The sequence below is a fragment of the Strigops habroptila genome, chromosome 11 (assembly GCF_004027225.2).
Source record: "Strigops habroptila isolate Jane chromosome 11, bStrHab1.2.pri, whole genome shotgun sequence".
NCBI lineage: Eukaryota > Metazoa > Chordata > Aves > Psittaciformes > Psittacidae > Strigops > Strigops habroptila.
Window position 1 is genome coordinate 32619997 of NC_046360.1, and position 24898 is coordinate 32644894.

Sequence of the window (24898 nt, forward strand, 5' to 3'; positions counted from 1 at the left end):
TTCCCTGATCCTCCTTTATAGACTTTTTTTTTTCTTTTAATTTATTTGCTATTTCAGGAATTTCACCATAATAAACTATGGAATTCTGCTCACAGAGAGAAAATTCCATACCTAAATCTTCAATTAAAGTCTCATATCTACCAGGAAGAGGAAAGTGGTACCTCAGACCTGTGTCATGCTTTGGTTACTTACAGACTATCCATAACAACTCCTGAAAGGACATCTGTGCTGATGAAGTTTGAGGACATTTTGTACCAAGAAGTATTCCTCATTTTTAACACCTGAGTGGTTTCAGCAGTGCCCTGAACTAAGCCTTCAACTTGTTAATCTCCACAGGTATTTGGACTGCAGCCCATGTGTTTTCAATGGGTACCTAAGACATGATAAACGACAATAGCTGGTTATTACAGTAAAACTCAGTGCCTTTACAATTATTAATACCATGGTTCTGATCCAGACTTCACCGGCACTGTTGGGTTTTGCCTTCCACCAGCTCCAACTACACAATGTCTGGATGGTAAAGAAAACACACTGTGGCCTTGAGCATAGGATGTTGCTCATGTATTGCACCATGGTCAGAGATGACTAGGTGAATGCAACAGAAGGCAGTATGTGTGCAGCCAAACAGCGTTTCAGGCTATCCTACTGAAAACAGAACCATCCAAAACATAGCAGGGAGGGAACCACAGATGAAACACTAAAGAAAACAAAAAGCTACTGCAGACCTGTGTAAAGAAATGGTGAAGCTGCTTAAACCCCAAGGACTTCTGGTTTGTGGTGCTGGGTTAAAGAGAAAAGCAAGAGCCTAAGAGATTCTGCCTGTATTCTGCTCTCAAAGGAAACGTAATGCACAAAAGAAAGATTGGCAGCAGAAAGAAGATCCAGTGTTTGGAGATCAATGCACAGCTATTGAAGCTGAAGTGCTCTTCAAGAGGGTTCTCCAACATACAGCCTCTGTGAGGAAGCTCTGGACATCATTTAAAGAGCCCCTTCCCAAGTCCAGGGCACCACTTCAAGTCTTTTTTGGCCACAAAATGTTATCTCTGCCTGTTTAGGATGTGTTCAGAGTCCTTAGCGTTCCTGAGGAGATGGGGAAATCTGCGAGGCCAACAGGCCAGCAGACATCTGAGGAACAGCTGCTGAGAACTTTAAAAGTTCCAGGGACCTTTAAGTTGATTAAAAATAGAAATAATTTAATCAAGTTCACATTTCTGCACCGAAAGAAGGAATTCTTTTTAAATACACAGTATTTTGTTACAGTAAAAGTACTCCCTGTGTTGGCAGTTCACGGGCCTTGGGAAAATAAATACTTCAAGTTGTTCTAGGACATCCCAGTTTAAGATCATCATTTCCAATGGGACTGAAAGATCAAACATTAACCTCAGCAAGTGGTCGCATGTTTCAGTGTCTGCCCCATTACCCAGGCCGGATCTTCCAGCTAACTACTTAGCACAGAATTCTTATTGGATTCTTGAGTTGGCTTTTTCCTACCAGCATTACCCAGTTCTGCTCCCTTTTTTAATTGAAAATGGGGGGAAATTCCAGAAAAAGGAAATTTAGCAACAGGAATAGTTCCCTTCCACACACACAAGAGAAGTTTCCAGCTCATATACTTAATAGTTAAAGAGCTAAACCAGATTTAAGCACTTAAGCGGCCTTATTTGTTTCTGGAAGTCTGAGCTCCTTCCCCGCTGTTAGTGGGAGCTCTGCATGTCTGGTGGGTTTTGGGGAGCATGGAGATAAAATGAATTCATAGGTGAGAGGACACATTCTTTCCTGGTCCCTTAGTAATACATAGGATTCCTGTGGCCTGAATTAGTTAATTCCTAAACTGCTGGGACTGTAAAGAAAACCATGCTTTTGATTTCCCTTCTTTATATTCCCTTCTGCTGAAGTAAATCAACAGAAGAGGTGAGTTTGTCAAGCCACGGATATTCATATGCTTACTGAGAGCCATCACACTTGGTGGTCTGGAAAGTTTTAAAAGGACACAAAACTAAACACAAGCTGGATAAAACAAGGAAAGGTGCTTTTACACACTCTGAGCACAGAACAAAATGGACAGATTAAATTTTCCTAGCAATAGCTGCAATAAATACATCCAAGGGCATGAGGGGTGAGGGAACAGTGGAACAAGGAGGTATTCTTGACTGATTTTGAAGGTTTTGTTTGTGCCCAATGGCTTAGGAAATGTGTTCATCCTTCCTTGAAGACTACATTTGTAATGTTGTACCATGCGGGGGTGAGTCAGAGGTTAAGTTATTGGCCGGATAAATTCCAAGAGCACAGTTTATGTTCACCTGACCCGCGGATCTGTGCAACATATTGACTCAGATATTAGAGTAAAACAAAGGACTAAAGATCTTTCGCATCTTACTTTTCACTCCTCTGAACATGGCATGGCCCTATAGGATCATGGGCAGAATTCTCTCCCCATGGTTTGCCAACTCCAAACATTTAACTATTTCTTCCTGGCTCAAATTGTTGTTTTCCCTCATTTATTTTCTCTTTCAGACATCTGGAATATCTAGGCAAGGTGAGTTTGTTCTAGTCACCATGCACAGAAGCCATGGCGATTCGCCATACTCTTAAATCACACAACTACACTGCCTCCTTCAAATGCCCACCCAAAATTCTGAATCAAGCATCAACAATAGGCTCAAAAAAGTACAGGAATGAAAACAAACCCAACAGGGCTCTTTTGTTGGCTGGTCTTTGAAACTTCCCCATAGCAGTTAGTTCACATTTTTTCCATGCTCATTCAATGTAGATACACTTCTGTTTTTTAAAAGCAGCTCGTGTTTTACATATTCACATTGGTCTGAGAGATGTGGATCATAAAAGGCACAGTAACATCCAAGTTTATCCAGAGAACATTTCTCCACCAGGCACATTCATATTGTCTCTCAACAGACCGTAAGACATGTATCATAACATCAGGGAAGGGAATGCTTCAGTGATTTGTGGAGGCACCGTGAGCTTTATTCTTCTTCCAGTCAGTGACAGTTGAGGCCAGAAGTGCCTGACCTGCCACAGAAATTCCTGGGCTTAGTTTCTAATTACATTCTTTTAGAGACTACATTTTAGTACCATTAAATATTCAGAATAGGCATCTCTCAACTATCTAAACCTCAAAATGAACACATTGAACACATAGCTAGACTTACAACCAAACTGAAAAAACAAAGAGCACTGGGGAAAGAGCTGAGAATCCAAAACAAAATTCCTACTCATTACTTTAAGCTGAAGCATTAGCACTCCTAGCAAACATGCATATGTTTCAGAGCACCAAAAAGGGTAAATAAACTGGGGGTAAAAAAAGAATAACTAAAAAAACCACATAAAATATAAACTTATGAGATACAGTTTTGATACAAATACTAAAGACAACCAAAAGAGAAATAACGTTCTTCAGAATCTAATTCCAACAAATCCCAGAAGATTCAGATATTAATTTACAATACAAATCCTGCTGAGATTGAGTCCCAAAGCCCTCACAGAGACATCCCTTCCACCTTCTCAGACCAGACCTCATTGTCCTTTTGCTTTTCATCATACCCTTTTTTAGCCAATTCCAAGCCCAGTGGGCCCATCTCTTCCCAACTGGTCAAGCCAGAATCTTCAGCTTGAACAAGCAGCTGAGCAAAATACAAATTAAGTAGCTCAATGAAACAAACTACTCGAGTTAAAGAATAAAATTTCACTGAATCATTTATCTTACAAAATGCAGAGCCTTTCAAACCTTCTGACATAATTAAAACCACAAAGACAGATGGTCCCTGCAGTGGCATTCTCTCTTCAGTTTTAAAAGCCAGTAGAGAAACCAAAGGCCTTTAGAACCAGCAAGAAAAAGACACCCCACTGAAAGCATCCCCCAACATTTCTCACATTGAAAATTACGTGCTCTACCCAATTCCTTTCTGCAGGGTGTTCCCTTTGCAAAACACAAGGCCTTCCAGCCAGCCAGAGTACGTGACAAGAACCCTCGAGCGTCCATGAGTGAGCGCACTGGAAAATCAATGAAGATAAGAAAGCACAAAATCAGTTGAGAACTCTTCCTCCCATTGTTAGGTTTCGACCAAATCTGGAATTAGAAACAAGACCTTACACAACACTAACAGCACCGATTCCTTTCACTACACCTCAGTGTTTTCACTGTTGCCACTCCTCAGCCTTTCCTTGTCCTCTACTGTTTTCTTTTTCACAACAGCTCCAGTTGCATTTTGATGTCAACTCTTTCTTTCTTATCACACTATATCTACACACCTCAGGGTTCTTTGGATGCATACGGCTTTTTTACCCACCCTGATACGCAAGTGAAATCCTCTTCCAAGCATGGCAGGCGTGGGAAGAAGTTGTTCCAAAGCTGCCGAGAATCTTCATGGTGAGAATTACTCTTTCTGAAACAACTAACAAAGCCCATAGCTTTGTTAGTTGTTCTTCTGGTTATGACTTTTCTGACAACAAACTGCAACCTGCAAAAGATCTTGCAACAAAGGCGAGGGACCACCATGCAGTCACCCTGGAGAAGCCTCTGCCACATAGGTCTGGGAGATACGGGGACTTGGGTTGTGTCCCAACTTATCAGCCCACAATTCTGCCAAGAGGGAAGTCAGCATCAGAAAACACTGATGGGAGCATGATTTGGGCCACAAAGATTAAAAGTTTATCTGTGTAAGACGATATTTAGCAAGGCAGGATAGAGAAATAAATAAGGGTGTTTTGGAGGAGAGTCTTGAAGGGAAAGATAAATGGGGAATAAGTAAGAAGTATCATTTGTTTTTCTAGATAAATATAAGCTTGCCCCCCCCAAATATCTGTCACTGGTGTAAGAAATCTGAGCCAGCTGTATGCATTTAAAAGGGTTAATGTACAGGTATAGGAGTTGTAGTGCCTACTTCTACAGTTATTTTTGTTGGGGGCCCTGGACAAGGCCTCACTAAGGAAGGCTGAATGCTTGCCTTTCAACAGCTGCCAGCTGTGAGCCTGAAACACAGCAGGGCACCTTTCCTACCTCCTCACTTCCCTGAGGATTTCACATCTGGCCCCAAGGAGAGACAAGATACTGGACAGAACATGGTGATGCCATTAGGCAAAACCTAACATGCCTGCTCAGGTTCTCCAATATGCCACCACAAATAAATGCTCCAAGTGTGAGGTATCTGACATATTATCAAGGGACTATACACAGAAAAGGGACAGGGTTGCTTAGGAAAGAAGCTTCTCTTTCAGCTAACTTCCAGGCTTATGGGTTTTTTGTGGGTGGTGGAGAGTTGCAGTGAATTTTCACCACGTACAACGTTGTATATTAGGGGTTGTATAGGACAAGAACTTTATCTCAGTAGACCCAAGAACACTATGAAAACAACTCTTAAGTGTTTGTGCAGAACTCAGGTAATTATACTAACTATACAGCAGAAAAAAACCCCACTGCACTACTGCTGAATGCTGAACTATTCTAAGCAAAACACTGGGAGTTAAATTAGAAGAAATGGAGTTACCCAGCTGGAAAGCTGATGGTAAAACACTGAGAAGCCGTAATTCCTCACATTCCTTTGCTACCAAGAAATTATACAGCCCGTTTATAACTAACTGATAAGCCCAGGGTAGTGCATTTAATGAACTATTGAAAGGCAATGATGCTTATTGAACTAGGTCAGCACCTGTGTATATCTTTAAGGAGTAACGAATAGAGCTTGTCTGGTTATGTCCAGGTACTGTCTGGTGGATGGCACAGCATAGTTCAAAGCATGGCAAAGTTCAGAACTAGGAAAAAGGCTGCTATGTGCAAGCTACAATAGGAAAAGGAGTTACTGAAGTTACTCCACCATGCAGTGAAAATATACCTTTGGTTCACTTGTTTTATACTGTTAAAAGAGTAAAGGAAGACAGTCATTGCCATCATGTTGTAGAGGATCTGCAATACAGGAGATAGGCAGTTTTGGCTTCATACAACATCTGTTGATGCAATCTGGGGTGCACATTAAACAAAGAAATGCTTGCTGCTTCTCCTAAAACGTGAAGAATGAAAAGAACTATCTTTGGAAGCATTCTCTACGATACCTCAAAACATTAAGAGCTTTATTAATCTGATTTGAAATTGTAACTAGAAGAGAGGTCTACATGTAAAAGCACAAGTCATGAATGCGTTTGATGTATTTTAAGTAAGGCCCCGAACTGCAGTTGTTATTTACAGATCAAAGAAGCCCCAGCAGTGTCCTGAAACAATCTAAGTGAGAAATGCCAAAATCTGATTTCATCCATGTCCATATGTTGCTTTGAACTCATAATTCACAGAATTGGTCACTATATTGAACTAATTATCAAGCTTAACGCTTGCCAATGGTGATGGCTGTGCTCCCTTATAAAAAAGTCAGGTTTGAAGGGAAGCGGAATGATATATTGGAAGACACGCAGCCTTTATTGAAGTCTGGGGAGGAAAAAAAAGCAATGAATAGACAAAAAATACTCACTTCCTCCAAAAACCAAACATCATTTAGATTTCTACATGGTCGCCGCAACAGATTAGCAAAATAAATAGTTTGCACTGACTAATAGATATAAAAATAAAGTGGTTAATTCCTCCTCCCTCATAGGAAAAGGTTCTTGTAACAGTTAAGCAGAAAAATACCTATGCTATCTAAAAAATCTAATGAGGACATATTGTACGTGGAAGTAGAACTAAAACAATTTCATAGCATATTTAAACTAAACTCCTAACAACAGTGAAGAAAAACACTGATAAAAGTATGTCTGCAGGCAGAAATATATAAGCAAAGTGTGTTCTGATATCAGTAAAGACTTTAAAAATCACTTTGTTGCCGATTAGATATAGTGGCTGGAAGTGACCGCAAACCTTGGTTTGCCAAAGCAGTGATTTCAGGACTCACACAGCTTAGGCTATAATTAAAAAGCAATCTATGGGAAATAGGTTATTACCAGTATTTAGCAGCTCATTTGCTAGTTAATGCCTTAACAAAGCTCTCCTTTGATTGCAGTGGAGGGAGGAACGACTTCAAGAGGATTATTTGCTATTAAGACTTGTTCTCAATTATTGAGAATGCTGATGTGCTTCTGCCATTACAATTGCAGAGCACTCCCCGGGAAAGCCGGATGGATCCAGCAGCTTGTGCTGCAGCAGCAATTCCCACATCAGGGCAGAAGCTTGGCCTCTCAGCTTGGAGGGCAACTCACAGAATATCCTCACAAATGTGTTTGCTCATTAACAGAACGTTCTCTGATGCCAATCACACATTTTATTATCACTCCCACCAATGTGGGGATTTCCCCCCCACCCCCGTATTCTTTAACTGCATTTTTGAAGGAGCAGTTGCTGGAGTCTCTGGACAATATTTTTCATCAAGATAATGATACTCCTTTGTTTTTCCTTCTGACAGAAGTGACAACAAAGATCTTTTCTGTCAAGTTCTGTGAATATAATATTTAAGTCACATTAACTGGAGATTTAAAGAACAATAACCTACAAATATATCCCAAGTACTGACAAGTTATAGTTAACTCAAAGCCACCATCACTTTCTATTAGCTCCTATCATAGTTACTATCCTGCTGAGCGGGGCAAGGAATTAACCCAACCTAAACCCAGACTTAAATTTAATTCTAGGAAACATAACTAAGAAACTTCAAGGTAACAAAGCAGAATGCAAAAAAAAAAAAAAAAAAAAAAAGCCAAACCAAATTCACTCATATTGATGAATTGCTTTTCTTGCCAATATTACCTCTGCAGACTCTGATTTCAATTGCAAAGACTTCCCTACAGCAAAAGTCAGACTAAAAATACCATCAAGATAATTGAACCTCAGGAACACTTTCTATCTAAAAGTTGGTTTGAGGAGCTGTAGCCCAGCTGACACAGAATTTCAGGAAGCCTTCAGCTGCAGAGCAGAGAGGCCCATTAATCATATTTATCATGATTGTCTACCCTGGCTTTCATGCAGTTAGGGGAAATGTGCTATTCTACTTCAGCAACAAGGAGCAAGGCTAAAACAAACTGACCTAACCACATGGGTCATTTCCAGAAATAGAAAGTATAGCAGCAGCACAGCTGTACAGGCCAGAAGGCAAAATGCTGGGAGGGTTGAAGAAGGGGAAAAACCATCCACTCCAACCTTGTGAGGTATGTAGCCAGTGGCAAAATTCATACTGGGCCGAGTTTTGCTTTAATTGGCATTCAGTACGTTAAAGTCAGCAAGACATGTCTCAGTTAAGCCCCTTATGGCCTTGTATTTCATGAGACTCCTAAAATGTTTTACTGCACTTCAGGACTTCATATCAGCAAAAGCAAAAAGGGAGCAGATAACCTCCCACTGAGGTGTGAGCACATTATTTATTCTGATACGCATGGATACTTCTTTATTTGCTCTTCTCTTTTATGTGAAGAGACTGTACAATGTCAAATGCAAACACAGAATACAATGTACTAGCTGTTCTCCCATGGGAAGGGCAGGGGTAGTATCCTGCCTTATGTTTCTCTTTTTGGGGGAGTTTGTTCTGTCTGAAAGAGCACTGCGATGCCTCCGTTTACTCACGACAAGTTCATCCATGTCACATATTGTGCATCACTAGCAGCATTTAACTAGGAAAGATTCAAGCCTGGGATAGCTGGATCTGGCAGAGTGGCCTTGGCATTGCTGTATCTGCAGTGTGATGCCAAAATGTTCAGGCCAAGCTCTACTTTATTGTAACTAGACCTGCTGGCTTTGAAAAGCAAGAACACAATTTTCACATATTCAACCAGTATAAAAAGAAAATCTGCAGAGCTTAAACTTTATTGGCCTCTATAAAATTAACAGAAAACTAAAAGTGAGATAAGAGCCTGGTTTAACAACACTATTTCCATCTGCAGCATATACACCAGGCCTGCTTTGCCTGCATTTCTATAAAAATAATGAAAATCATGTTACCACCCGTCCCTCCTGCTCCATCCCCCATGTGCATTTCTAACTACACACAAAAGGACAAGGGGTTCTCAAATTATGGTGCACACCACATGGGGATTACCCCAAAGATTATAAAGCTTATCATATTTTTCTTAAGAACAGATAAGCAAAGGAAGTACAGAATATTGGCAAAAACTGATGCTAATATAAAATGTATAATAGCTTACTACATAACCTCAGAACTCAAAACTTACACAGGTAACTTCATATTCAGCAAGGACACTGTAAGGTGTCACGATCATACGACCTCCTTTCTCTTTATGATCACATAAGCATTATTCCACTGGGCAGGAATACAAGGGGAATGCTACAGACCTATAGATCTTAATCAACTCATATCAAAGTTAAAAGATAGGAATACCTAAAATGATTCAAACTAGATCTACTCCATTTACTCACACAAGTTAGTCCCAGGAAATTCAATGGGACTGCTTCTCAGAGTGAAATAAAGTTAATAACATTTCAAATTCGATGTTTCCTTTGCAACTGGCTTGAGAGGCAGAATTAAAGCAAAGTCAACTCCAAGATCCACAGGTCATCCTATGATTAGATCCCTTGCGATAGGCTTTTTCTTGGGCTGGTACTGCAGCAAGTGCAGGCATTGCGTGCCCTCTAGTGTATATCAGCTTGTAGCACCGAAGTATACCTTGCTGTATGCCCACAGCAAGGAAGAAACAGAAGAAAGGTCACTGTGCTTCAATTCAGTTTTATTTTTAATTAGAAACTAGAGTTCCCATGCCCAAAATTAACTTCTTTTCCCTTCACCAGCCATTAAAATATTCTGAGCATCCATATGACTGTTTTCTTTTGGGGAGTCACTTCTATACTCAAAACAGTGCAATCAATTCCCAGTTCCCATAAGATGATAATAAGATAGTGTTCCAAGAAAATTGAAGTATGATCTGTATTAAGCACTTGGAAGAACTGTTCTTGCAGCAGAGTCTCCCAAGTGCCTCTCTAGTCATGCTTCCAAATATCAGCGTAACTGTGATAAATTATACAAGCTCTCTGCCACAGATCTGGTTTCTTTTTCACACCTTCACCATAAACTTTGAGTTATAAATTCAAGTTTTCAGTTTCATATTTCTCAGTAGATGCCTAATACTTTTATATATAAACATTATATGTAATGTAAGCAAGCAACAGAGAAAGTATATAGATAAGTAAATATATATATATGTATAAAACCTAGTGACATGTCAGGGTTGGGTGGAATTACTTATGGTCAAATGAAGGCAGGGTTTCAGCAGCAGCAGTCTAGATTAAAATCAGTTTATTCCCTCCTATATGCTTTAGCTACATCCCTCCGGATCTGCTGTTGTACCTAGAGATGGAAGATCATGATCACTACTGCCTTCAAAAACCTGAACAAATGGCAATTCAAGCACTAAGGCTCCCATTAAAACCAGCACCACTGACAGGCACGTTATTATGGGTATGTGCCTGAATCTTCTTATTGCGGGTATGGATGACAGATTCTTACCAATCAGTGCTGGGATGATTTAAGAGGAGATTTTCCTCAGCTGCCTGCCTCACCCCCCTGCCAGAGGTTCCTCACCCTGTACCAGAACCAGAAGCTGGTACACATAAGGGCCTCCTTTGAACTCCAGCTCAAAGCTCATTGCCTTCCTGCTACTTTAAGCTACAGGTGCTAATCCTGCAACAGAAAGGGAAGGATTCTCCCAAACAAATCACTAGAACTCATGTGTCAATGCCCTCAGACCTCCCTCTTGCTGAACTATTGCAACAAGCCACAGAATATGAAAACATCCTTCTGAGAACATCATCATTCTGGTAAAAGATAAAGCAAGATGACAACCACCACTCAATCAGTGGCCAGAGACTCACAAGTGCTAAAGGCTCTCGGCCACTGCCAAGCTCAGGGGCAAGCAGGAAGCAGACAGCCCAGGCTCCTGGTCCCACGCCAGCCCTGCTCCCCAGAACTCCCACTATGCCCTCGGGTCCTGAAGTGCATCTTCTCTTGACCAGACAGAGCAGACACTCGGGTCTTTGTGTTAAAGCAGAACTGCTGGTTGAGATAACATCATACAAGGATTTTTGGGAAACAGCTTTTGATCTTGGATTGCTGATTCTTTTAACTGGGCTTCTGGTTTTTAGCAGATGGAGACAAACTAGGTAATAGCAGCTTGAGTATGAAAACCAGATAATTACTATTGAGACTGACAGCAGCGTGATTCTGCTGGTGGAAGTATTTCACTGTGAAAATCATGTTTTGGACTACATCAGGCAAGAATTTCATCCTTGAAAGACAGTCCTGTACTTGAAGAAAATTGCTAAATTGCTTGTTGTTCCAGACCAATCACATTTATAAGACTAGTTGCTTCAGAGAGTCTAACCCCTTGACAAGGTGTTATTAAAAACAGTATCATATTTTACATGTACATACATCCCTATGCCCTTGTAAAGATTTTATATAAGCAGATAAAACACATGCACATCTCTAGGGCTAGAGAATTACCCACTTCAGCACAGACACACAGAAATTGCTTCACCCATGTACGAAACACGGTCTCCACCAGATAAAGCCCAGCGACACTGCAGCCATCAGCAGGATTACTCTACAGCTTAGTAACAGGAAATCTTGTTTCCCACTGAGAACTACAGAAGGAGTTTAGACAGACAAAATACAGTTGCCCATAGTGGAACGTGGCTGTGGAATTAAAACTAAAAACCACTCAGCCAAAAATCCCACAAACTTTTGTTTGATTCTTTCAGTTTTGCTTTTCAACAGTCACAAGTGTTCGGGTCAGCCAAATTTTACAGAAATAGGCAAAACTGTCTAATCCCATTAGTGACTTCAGCGTCATGCTCTCAGGCTACAATGACTGAAGATTCAAAGTTATTCCATTAACTCTAATATCCTTGGTTTGCCCTGGAAAGCTTTAAAGATGTTACTCATTCCATGACACTATCAGATAGCTTTTGTTTAATACACTTTATAATCACTTTTATTTGCTACTTACTACTTTTACAATTTTAAGCCTTTCTCCTTCTTTTACAGTGAGGACTCATCTCTTTGTGCCTCTCCTCCCTCTCAGTACAGTCCCACCTTCTCATCAGGAAAAGGGATGCTTTTTGTGTGTTCGCAACCACTTCCTGATCCTTTGTCCCAGATAATTTTATTTAGGCGGGGAAACAGAGTGGGGAAATTCACATTCTCTACTGGAGATAGCACATGGAGTGCACTCTTTACACCATTGTGAAACACAAAAATCAAAACCAAGCAATGTAAAGAATACAGCTGTTAGGTTATTTAAGATTACAAAAAGCAGCAAACAAACAAAAACCAACAAACAAAAACACCACAGCATGAAGAAAACCAGAACAAAGTTCAGCATTTTTTTCTTCCCAACTTGTTCTTGACCACAGTGTTGCTACTGACTCACAAAACACATTCCTACACTATGAATGCTGCAGAAAACATCACTTGCAAAAATGCTTTAGTAAGCTGCTTAGAGAATGTATGGAAATAGTGTCTCTATTTCAAGCATGTGGTAGAATACGCTTCCTGCAAGACTCTGCTTGCACACATATTCATTTGGAAAGAATCTGCATTATCAAATCACAGAGGCTGTTTTTAGCACACAGAGTTTTCAAAGTGGGGTTTTTTTCTGTTCAAAGACCTTAGATGCAAGGCTGTAGTTTTCAAACTACAGAAACACTCTGCCTATAGGAAATTCTTTTCATCTGAAGAGAGCACTGATGTCAGACAGATGCGATGATTGTATGCTCCACCGGTAAAGTGCAAATCGATGGCAGCAAGGATGGCTGCATTCTGCTTCGAGCCAGTATATATGGTACTGCACCTAGCCTCAGAGAGGGAATTCAGCTGGAAAATCTGAGATCATTGCACACGCCTGACAGAGTAAATAAATAAAGCCACCACCAACTCCTCAAACTTCAACAAGGAATTTGCTTTAGGTCTCTGTCCACCCTGGCCAGTTTATTTGCCATTCAAGCATGTCACAAAACTCATTTCCCACAACTGGTAAATTAGAAAACCTAGAGTTCTGTGATCTGCAAAAGCCATTTATAAGTGCTTTTTGAGATCTCCATTTTCATTTCCAAGTACTATCCCAGCGTCTGCATGGAGAAGGTGATAAGCATAACCTATAACAGCAAAGGACAGTTATTCCTTTTGTCCACTTCTCAGCGTTCCAGGTCACAAGCTAGGCTGTCCCTGAGCCCTTATCCCAGAGCATAGACTTGTCTCCTGCTCTTATCCCACAAGAACTACAGTTAACCCTTATGCACCTTTCAAAATCCAAATCCCTTAAATTTAGATAACCAGAAGGATACAAGTGTACAAGCATTACAAGACCTGGTACAACTCCAGTGATAGAGTTTCCAAGACAAAGTAGTGTTAAGGAGTGGGGGGAAGCAGGGACTTATTTTCAACTTCCCTTCCATTAATCATGTCGCGTAACTTCTGCACAAGTTCCCACATGGCAGGGACCAGCTAGTTAATTCATTTTACAGTTCCTATCCCTTTCATGAGACTTCTTGTTCTATATGGAAACACCCAAGCCAGAGAAATCCTGGTTGCTCAGTACAAGTCAACACCCCAGTGTTACAATCCTGTCCTGCAAATTCCTGGTTAAACCTATCTAGAATCATAAAATAAAGCCAGCTCAGTTTTCCAGAAAGCAACAAAACACACCTACTGCATATATTTCATTGAGGAGGAGGATGTTTATTTTTTCAAGTATTGTATTAAGATAGTGTCCTGTTTGCCTGTTTCTATCGACATCTGCTCTGTAATACACAGAGAATGATAGAAGATCAAAGTTTTAATTGTGCAACTAAAAGAATGTATTAATAACATTCTTTCTGTCCTACAGCAACAGAGATAAACTTAATAAAAGCCTCTAACAGCTAGGAGAACAGGATATTTATATAAAGACATCCTAACAAAAGAGAAACATGCAGAACTACCTCTGGTGGGTAAACAAGTGAGGCTCCTTGTTTGCAGACTGTTCCCTAGCAAGCTCAGACATCCCCTCCCTCCCTCAGTCAACAGGGGCAACAGATCTCAGCTGGGTCTCAGAGTTTTATATAAAACCTTCTCAGCATCCTTTGGGCACTGACCCTTTACATTTAGGAACAGGCAGCAGGTGAGCCTTTAAGGCCCATTTGGCTGCTAGTTGCTTTAGATTCCCTCTCCCAGATAGTAAATCACTTGAGAAGGGGTTTTTTGGTAGGTATTTTTTCTGCCACCTCCTCCATCTGCACTACATGTCCTCCGTATCCCTTTTGATACACGTTATATCAGGACACTAGTTCTGTGGCATCCGTACAACAAACAGTACCTCCTCCTCCTTAGGAGACATTACTTCTTGGCTTTCTGAAATTGGGAAGAGCCCGAATTTGTTGCCTGCTTGTCACACTGCTGCCACTCATGAATGCAACAGCATACTTTGAACTAGCTGTCCTTCTCCTCCCCAAAATTAATGTAGCATGGAGTGCTCTCTCCCTCCCAGGGTAGCAGTAGCTGCCTTTATCCACTTAGGGCTCCAACCCACATATACTGAAGGGGAAAAAAACCCAAGCGTACCCACACCTGTACTAACCTTCAACAACTAGGGCTCCCAAAAGTGATGACTAGGTTACCTTTCTGCAAGCAAGATCTACAGCATGCTGTAAAAGAGTGGCTTCAGATTTATCAGTACTTTCCTTTCAAATTCAGAGCTCTGAAAAAATACCGTCAAGTAAAGCATCAATACCACCTCTACCTGAACGGAGGCCACCACAAGCAGAGAGCCTGAAATGCCTCCAGACAGTCTATGAGGCAACACAGAGGACAGGCTTACTCAGGGCTACCTGCACGACAAAGACTGACATTGGAATGTGATTTGAAAGCCAGGTTGGATGGGGTTTTGAGCAACCTGGTCTAGTGTGAGGTGTCTCTGGTCATGGAGGTTGGAACTGGATGATCCTTAAGGTCCCTCCCAACACAAACTATTCTATGGTTGTAGGAGTCTTAGCCTCCGTTGAAGACATCTGTGAACTATAAAGAGCCAGCCATCCTCCATCCCCTTTGTCTTTAAGGAAGGGTTCAATATTAATTTTAGCTCCTTTTGAACCTACTTCTGGGCTAGGGCCCAGTGCATCTGCAGTACTTTTTAAAAGTAACAAATCAGATTAAAACCACAGAGAACACCCACTCAGGACTCACTCAGTTCTTCCAAACTATGGTAACTCCTGACAGAAGGCACACTGCAGTTAAACGGGGCACTGCTTGTGCGAAGCCACAACCTGCACATAGACACGCAGAGGGTGGAATAACTCACTCTACGGCGAGCTATTTTACACAGGAAAACTGGACAAGGCACTTCCTTTTATGTTGTCCTCTCATTCATAACAACATCTTTTAAGACATCTGCTAGAGTCCTGTAACATTAATGGAAATGGAAAAGCTCCAACGGGAACTCAGGGGTTTCTCTCTTTTTCCCATGAACTGAACATTATGGAATTTTAACAGATGTTCTACTTGGTCATAGTTAATAAAATGAATTATGCAGGAATTAAAAATCTGGCTCCACTTGCTTATATAAGATTCTCAGCAGCAGAACTACATTCCCATTAAGAAATACTAGAGGATTTATAGTGGATTTATAGTCTGCTCCTGCCTTGTTATGAGATTTCACAAATGAACTTGCCTCTTTTGTGGAAAAGATGAATAAGTTTACCTGTCCATTGACTGCTCTTAGTAGCAGGAAGCAGTTTCCACACCGATGCACACTGGTACATTACACCCATAGGAAAGGACAATTCTCACTTGGATTTGCTTTGGAAATGACATCATGGGAATTCCACATCATTTCACAGCCTCCGATTTATTCAAAGTCTCATTCAGCAACCTAATAACCACGCTCCTGCTTTGTGCTTTATCACAAAAGCTTTCCTCTTAGAGCACAGATGTCTTTTTTTGGGCTACTAATGCCAACACAGCGAGGCACTGTACCTCACTTCCCTTTTGATTGTCAGATTAGTTTAGTGTAACTGCATCAAAGAAAGATGTAAAGACCAAAGTAATGGAAATGTGAGAGAAGAGGCACCAAAAACAATGTAGGTGAAAGAGTCATAGTCAAAACTTCCAAGCACTGAGGTTAACTCTAAGTTATTTCCAAAACCATTACAACTCTATCCATTTTCTTTCTCTTTCAACATTCATCTGTACAGAGATTATTCTGATGAGAAAACAAAGGGATAAGTGAAAGAGTTAGAATCAAAAAATGATGGATGAAGCAACTACCTTGCACCAGAAGCAGCACAGCAGCTAATGCATATTACAAGGAGCAGAATAAGACTGTCTTGAAAAGATCTGCTATGCTATAAAGACAATGTTTCAACATTCGCTCCATTTATAAACAGACTGACTTTCACTTAAGCCTAAGCAATTGGCAAGCACATCTCTGGCCAGGCACTGCTTTAGGTAATATGCAAAATTTTATCTCGATACAACAACTAAAATTAACTTTCCTTAAATTCTGGCTCAAGAATTTTGGCAGTGCAAGAATATTATTATCTGAAAAGTATCAACATTCCCAGCCTCTGCCATGAGAAATCATGCACCGAAGCCCCTCTATTCAAAAATCCCATTCCGCTGTACCTAAACAAAGGGGTTTGTGTAAGTGAAGAAGCAAAGCATGTGAACAAAGTCTGTATGTATACAAGTCAGCTGGAATTAAATCTCAGTCTATGTATGCTACACAGCAACCTGGATGTGTCCAATAATGAATTAATATAGATTTTTATCTGAAAATAAAAACTTTGCTTAAAGGAAGAAATGTACCTAAAGAGAAAGGAAAATACTAAGATTAAATGTCAGGCTTACAACAGTTCCAGGTGAAGGTTCAATATGCTGTTCCGACTCAAGTGGACATTGCTTTACAACATTTAGTGTCAGAAAAAGGCAACAGCCTTAACAGTGTTAAATTCAAATATGATGTTTTTCTTTTAAACATCACCTCTGATTTGATTCATTTGGAAGAGGAAGCACATTTCATTTGGTAATCATTTATTTCTCATTCGATTGGACAGATTGTCCCAAAAAGCAATACTTCAACTGAAATCAGTTCTGAAAGATCTTTTATGAATATACATAATGGAGAGGACCTCCATTAAATTTCCAACAAAGTGCTGCCATTTTGAGTAAACAAAGTTCTCTCAGCAGGGTCACACACTGTGCCATGAATATGGTCTGCAAATGAATTACCACCCTGACATGTGTCAAAACAAATTTTAAGGAGAATAGCACCCAGTAGTAACCATGTGTTTTATCTACCTGTTAGTATGCAAAATCTGTATGCAATGGGATCCAAATTTATTCATTTATTCAGAACCCCTCAGAGAAATCAAAATCATTTGTTGGCCTTTTTTGCCCGTCTCCAAATGAAATCTGAGTGAATACCATGTTTAGTGAGCCAGAAAATCAGTACGAGAAGAAGTTATGGTGGGGTTTACATTTCAGAAAAGCAGGTGTCATCTCTGCACAAATAACTGATTTTTTTAAACACTCAGACCTACCAAAATAGACTCAGTACATTATCATGTGCCAGCACTTTAAGTAACTCTAAATTTGGTATTTCTTATTTTAGGTAATATCCATTTTTATACCACAACTGTAACAAGAGCCAGCTAACGTAACTGTCCTAAAAACAGTTTTCAGCATGAAGAAAAGCTTTTAAGAGCAGAACTATTGAATGAAGGCTTGAAAAGCCTCTGCAACTGGCTTTAATATCAACAGCAACACAGCCAAGAGATCTCATTTTGCGTTTAAAACACAAAAGCAGCAAAGATCCAAACCTAGTTTACTCAGCAAGTTACATAAGGGGAGGACAAACCCACACACAGCACATGGAACAGAGTAAGTAAAGAACCTTCCTGGACAAAAGCTCTCATGTTTTCGTAGGAATTGAACCCTGTCTCTTTGAGGTGCTCTTGGTGCAACTTGTGCTTTGTCAAAAGATGACCTCCTGGGATCCGATTCTGAAACAGTTTTAGACTGGGAGTTCATCAGTATGTTTTTCTACCTCTTCTATAATCTGCCTCCAGTTCACACAGCATATCAAACACTTCCATGACACTAATCCTGTAATTCACAGTACGTTTATTAAGAGATTTTAGTTTAGGAGCTATTTTCTGCCAAGCAGGCCAAAATATTTTTAGCCCCATTATATTTTTCCAGCAGTGAAGTATTCTGATTTAGAGTTAAGTAATGCCACATCATGTCTACAGACTGGATGACTAAATGCATTGCTTTCACCCATTTAAAAGAGAGCACAATCCTCTCTATATACAGATGACAGATAATCTTTTGGCATCTGCTGACAAATATATTTAAAGAAAGCCTAAATCTGTCTGTGCCGAACTTGGCCTGATGCCACTAGTTCACCATTGTTGGCACGCATACTTCATATGATGCAATCACAGCACTGGAGGAAGTTTCCAGTATTTTACTTTATGGTTTTCATCATGTTAGCATAGACATTTCCATCTTTTTATGATTTAGCAGCAATAGAACTGAGACACAGGGTGGTAGATGACTTTTTGGATGTATCACAGGTTCTCTTAGTGCACATTATCAGTATTCTATTTAAATCACAAACTAGTAACTTACCTAGAAGGAAACACAATAGGATTTAGAGCTTATGGTTAGAGCAATTGATCTCAATTGTACTATCTCTTCTTAGAAAACAAAGTGAGGCGAAGGAATCAAAAGAGAAAGACAAGTGTTTTACCTCTCTTAATACTGTGCTTTTGTAACCCCGATAAAGTCCTCGAATACCCTGTAAACCAACAAAAGAAAGCATCAGCTATAGGGAATTAGTTTGCCAAAGACCACAGTTTATCAGTGATTATGAGCTAAACATTACAGCCTGAGTGTCAGACCTGAACTGCTTGCAAATTGACTATATTGATTATAGCATTGTATATTGTATTCCATGATTCACAGTGCCAGAGAGGTTTATGTTCATTTCAGAGATCATTTAACCACTGCTCAGAATAATCAGTTATAGAAAAGAGAATATACCTTACAGTTATAATTAAAAGGGCAAGAAGATGCAGAAATGCATTACTTCAAACTCTACTTGCCCAAAACTTTAGTCTAAAAGTATCACTATCCCATATTTCAAAACTACTACTTTTCTGTTTAAATACTCCATGTAAAATGAACCCGTAGGATGACAACTTCCTCTGACCACATTCTTAGCCTTGAATCCAAGCTTTTTTCAAGACATTTTATATTTTTAACTAGCTGATAACATTCAAAACCATAAACATTTTATAAGTGTACGTAAAATTATATTCATTATCTTACAGGGCAGTTTATTTGAGTGTTTGGCAAATCCTAAGGTTCTCTGCCAGCTACGAAGAAAGGGAAAAACATACAGTTTTGAGAGCACCAGCTTTTAGAGCAGAATGACCAAGTCATTCTTCAAGCAAGAAGTTTTCAGTGACCCTCTTGTGCAGGGTTATCACAATAGTTTTCATTTACAAGCAAATAAAAATCAAGTGGATCATTTAAAGGTCATATTTATGTCTTCCTTTTCCTGGCCTTTACACACAGAAATATGTATAATATTTTCCCCACAGTGTTTTCAGGAGCCACTTGCTCTTATGGAATAAACTTGAAAAATACCCCTTGTGAGACTCAGTAAAAACAGCAGTGAACAGGTTTTTACAGGAAGGATCAGTATAACTACTAAAAAGATAACAAAAGCCCTTATTTTTCAAAAGCTACAAATACTGGATAAGCACTCAATTCCAGAGCTCCTACAGAGCCTCTCTCAAATGGTGCCTTTAGGACATCCCCTCTGAAGCCAGCTACAAAAATTGGAAACCATTCAGCAAACTCTAGATAGAGAGACTAGATGTTCTGTTGCCCTACAAGGCTTTCTTCTTGTCCTTCTGCTGCCAACAAGTGCTGTTGGCATAAATACAAGGGGGCATACAAAAAATCTGGAGAGGGACTTTTTACAAGGGCATGTAGAAGGTAGATTTAGATTAGACATAAGGAAAAAGTTCTTCCCTGTGAGGGTGCTGAGGTGCTGCTACAGGGTGCCCAGAGAAGCTGTGGCTGCCCCATCCCTGGCAGTGTTCAAGGCCAGGTTGGACACAGGAGCTTGAAGCAACCTGCTCTAGTGGAAGGTGTCCCTGCCCGTGGCAGGGGGTTGAAACCAGATTAGCATTGAAGGTCCATTCCAACACAAGCGGAAGGACCATTCTATGATAAATACAAGCAGAGCTTTGGAAACTGGAAAGCTAAATCCCTTTTTTAAATGTATTTTTTAATGTAGGTACTTCATATGACAAGAATTGGAAAGAGTTATTTAGAGCATGCATGTAAGTGCGTGCACATGGGGAAGGTGGGGGTTTGGTTTCTTTAAACATAACATGCCAATCACTTTTAACAACAGAATAGATGGGAAAGTGCTAGGAGAACACAGAACTGGAATAAAGCTGTAGGAATGCTTCTGGACATGTATGGAACTGAGTGGGAAGAATGAAGTAACTTGTTCGGAAATTTGCTCTGAACTCACCTCATGATACAAGGTGCGGGAGAGAACCTGGAGGGTACTCGAGGAAGGAGAAACTTGGGCTCTTTGTTTGACCACCTCAGATGGAACCCGTATGAGGCATGCAACCTGCAAAAGAACCACATGTTCAGAGAACAACTCCTTTTGCTGCCTTACTCTTCATATAGCAGACACATTTGGAGATTGGTCCAAGTACAGAAACCCGAGAAATGAGGAAATAACTTTTGTAATTATATAAGCTGTTGATGAGCAGCTTATGTGTTTGCTCTGAGAGCTGTGTACCTTCTGAACACAGCAAAATGGAAGTACCCTTGAAATTTTTAACTTCCAAACCAGAAGCAGATTTGGGTGGGGAAAATCAACACTGAAACCAAAATTTTGAAGCCATCCTGTCTTTTGGCAGCCACAGGAATTTCTCCCCCCACTTTCAGAGATGTAAACTGGAAATCCAGGATTTGGAAGAAACTTCTTTCCTAGGTAGTTCCTTTGTGCCCTCTAGTGACTGACAGCAAGAGACACTCCAGTTAGCTTCGGATGCACACAATATATTCAAGATTTACTTTAAATCACTAGTTTTCATTCAATGTGGACCATCGGATTGATCCTTTCCTACACAAGGAATTTACAGGCAAGAAAGGCCCCTGCAGCTGGATGTAATAACGGGGCTGCTGCTACAAAAGCTCCAGCTTTGCTGAAAAAGCCAGACCTGGCTTTAAAACGTTCACCTGCCACTTCAGCTTCAGGCAGGAGTTAAGCTTGTGTGGACATAATGTTGAGGAAGGGGGATCCTCAAGCGTCAAAAGAGTACAAGCCTCTCATGCCTCCAGAAAATGCCTGTTTATCAACACTTTCAACAGGAGTTTGTCTTCACTTGGCCTCAGGGATACTTGAAGCAATGCTGGGACTGGTGGCAAAACACTGGAGACACTATGGGCCACATATTTAGCCTTGTTTCCACCCTGTGCTGGGCTCAAGAACTCTGTGGTTCCTAGACACAAAGGTGATCACTGAGTACTTCAAGTCCAGAGCAACCTAGGTGAAAGCTGTCCATCTGAAGTGACAAACCAATCTGCTAACTCGAACTCACATGTGCCAAAGAAAGTTCAGGAATTCATTGCCAGATTGCAGACACAGTAACTTGAGTGATCATTTGTGGGTAACACAGTACAAGGCTTAAGTTCCATTTTCACAAAGAGACCACAGAAAAAAAAGTCTGTTATCCTGTTACATTCCTACAAGTTTACCAGACAACAATATCCAAAAGTCATTACAAACAGATCTAACTCCATGTGCTCTTCAATTCTCAGGGTCAAAAATAACAAGTGACCCCAATCTGTCAAGAAAATAAGAACTGTCAAGTTTTTTTGATAGTTCAGCATAAATATTTATAGAACTTCATGCTTCATAACACTCCATGTCCTTATATTAGCTTTTTATTCCTTAAAAACATGGAGGCAGGAGGAAAGCTTTAAAAAGGCTCGGATAAAAACAATCCAGTCAATCAAGACCAGACAAAGAGCACAGTGTGGCTTCCTGACATCTGGGGTGCTGCAGTTTTGGCAGGAGAAGGGTGGCTACAAAGTAATGTCTCCATTTCCCCCAGACTACTTGGGGTGCATTTCATTTCAAATTAACTTTGATGTTTCTCCCATTTGAATTTGCGCTTACAAGGGAGCCTGTGGCTGCACAAGAACAAAAAGAGTGATTACACTGTGCTGTTATGAAAGGAAATACAGGCTCGTGTCACCCGGGCTGCACTGTCAGATTGGCTCCATAGGGCACTTCTGGTACTCAAAAAGCCACAAGCTGCAACTGCCAACATCAGACTGAAAGGTGACATTTTCAGTGTGCACCTGAATGTACAGTGTGTTACCTGATTTGTTCCTACATGAGTACCTTACCATCACTAACAATCCCAGCAGTCTTTTGATGTCAAACACAGGTCTCTAAAAGCAAGTATGCAAGATTAGGTTCACACCTATCTATTAGCCCACAAGATTTTAAAGACAATAACAACCTGGGACAGATGGGTGCAGAAAAGTCTCAAATCCATTGCACTCAGATCTCAATCACTGCAGCACCTTCCAGGCAATGCTGACAAAGTTAAAAGAACACAAGGCACATCTCCACAGTTTGCTTTCTTAGCTAAATATGGTCAAGCAGCACCAGTATGATAACACTACACCAAGAGAATTCATACTTAATCTGAAAGCTATAAGCAAATTGCGCAAGCAAGGGTGAAATATAATTGTGCAGGTGCTCTGCAGTCACTGCCCACATATATGCTTTTAGCTGCATCGACTACTAGATAAATAGATGTGGAAGATGGACAATAACGTGACCTCGCACAGCGGGGGCCCATTCACCTCCCTGGTCACCGAGATCCCAGGAAGAAATTGCTTTTTAATCTCTTGGCTCTTCACATAAATGCAGCCTGTTGCTTGCCACAGAGGAGCACAATACAGCCTGCCAAACTCAGGCCATTCCTGCTGCATCCCACCAGTTCTGGGGATGACCCTGTGACAAATTAGCTCCGTCAAACATCTACAGAGCCAGCCATGGCAAGGGCACAGCAGTGGGCTCTCAGCTACCTTGCCTGACATTAAAGCATCAGACAACAGCACCCTGTTGATAGGGGCCACGCTCATTCCCTTCTGTTGATGGGTGCAGAAAGACAGAATCAATATCCTTCCCTATTTACCAGGTCAGGTAACCCAATACACCAGTTATCAGACTCTCCCCATGTCAGCGCACATGTATACATACCATAAGGCCAGGAAAACAGTAACACTGAAACAAAAGGCTCAAGGATTTTTAGAGTCAAGCTTTAACAAAACCCAATTTTACAGCAAAGCTATATTTTCAAGCAAAGCTATGATTAGTTTACAGAGCAGGTATGCAGAAATGACATTAGCATCTATTACCTTTCTAGCCTTTTAATGCCATAAACACTTCTGATTAGGAGTACTGAATTTCAAAATCCTTGTGCTAAATCACTACCAGGTCAAATGTGGCCCCAGTATTTAGATGCCAACTGAAGTGCATTTTTAATTTACTGACTTGCATTAGCCCATTAGGGACAAAAGCTAAAACCAGGCCTATTTTGTTAATATTTACCTCTGTAATGCTAAAACAGCACATCTTCCAACTAAAAGATACTAATTTTTTTTTCCTATTGGTTCAGGGAAGTGTTTAACCTCGGAATACTCCGTGCATGCAACATTGCTGCCATCTCCTGGTTGGATTCATGCTGGGACTAGATTTTCCTGATTGTTCTGACTGATGTCTTACTGTGAAGAATGACCAGTGCCTTGAAGTCAACGCAAATACTCTTTATATATACCGATTTAATCTGTTTCAGTATATCTGTAACCTGTTCCTATGCGGCCACAGCTAACAAAAAACAAGACCCACTGCAAATAGCACCAGGAACCTGCACAAAGCCTCTTGCATGGGCTCACCTAAGTTTATTGGAAACACCTTATCTTCAACCACTAGCTTCTGAGAGCTACCAATCCTACTTAAAGCTGGAGTAGCTGTTCAGAATGAGGCAATACTCACGTAATTCACCAGCACAAGGCTACCAAACATCTTTCTCTAAACAATAACACAAGACACAGTCTGGTTGAACTAGGAAGAGCCCATTGCATTGCCACTGCAAATTATGGAGTAAGAACTTATCTGCAAACCACCATGACACCACTTCTAGCTCATTAGCTGCTCTATCCAGTATGTTCTGCTCTTTAGGCAAAGGCAAACATAAGACAACATCTTCAGAAAAGAACACAACTCCTCCTGGTCTTCAAAGCTATATTATTAACCAAGTATTAACATATCCCATTTAGATTTACAGCCTTTTGCTTCCACACTTTGTGCTCCAGGCTAACCATTTCCTACATGACTGGTTTTGTAGGATTTAGTAGAGAATCAAAGATAACATGTTCATCTGCTTTTAGGCACCTATACCACAGTTTGAGCACTAACCTTGCAGGCATAATCTGCACATGAAATGTATCTAGAAACACTTGAAAGAGGACAGAGGAGGTGTCACAGTTGCTATTAAGAATTTATGCTGGGTACTTAAATTGGGTTGATGCACAGCAAGTTCTCAGCACCAGGGGCACAGCTGGTACAATACTATTAGCAGCCTTGGACCTGTAAGAGCAGCCTGAGAAAGCATTTCCTTATGCAGACTGGCAGCACCTTGTACAGTTAATGATCTGACTCACAAATCTTAAAAGCTCCCACAACCATATGGTCTGAAGACTTACCTTTAATAAGAGAGAGATATTACCCCTGCTTTTAAGACAGGCTACTGAAGGGCAAAGACTAAGAGCCCATTCCATTAAGATGCTGGCACCTGATGCTCCTGGCT

General features: G+C 40.5%; 1 protein-coding gene across 2 annotated transcripts in view; it reads right to left on the minus strand.

Moving 5' to 3' along the window:
• SLC25A26 (solute carrier family 25 member 26) overlaps positions 1-24898 on the minus strand; it is an 84333-nt gene that overhangs the window by 46103 nt on the left and 13332 nt on the right. The window contains exons 4-5 of one of the 2 annotated variants that reach the window (XM_030501907.1): positions 20527-20631; positions 18724-18771 (exon numbers count right to left, since the gene is read on the minus strand). The exons of the other annotated variant lie outside the window; for it this stretch is intronic. Of the exons in view, the coding sequence (XP_030357767.1) occupies positions 18724-18771; positions 20527-20631 (153 nt within the window). The remainder of the gene's footprint in view (positions 1-18723; positions 18772-20526; positions 20632-24898) is intronic. 2 annotated transcript variants of the gene reach the window in all.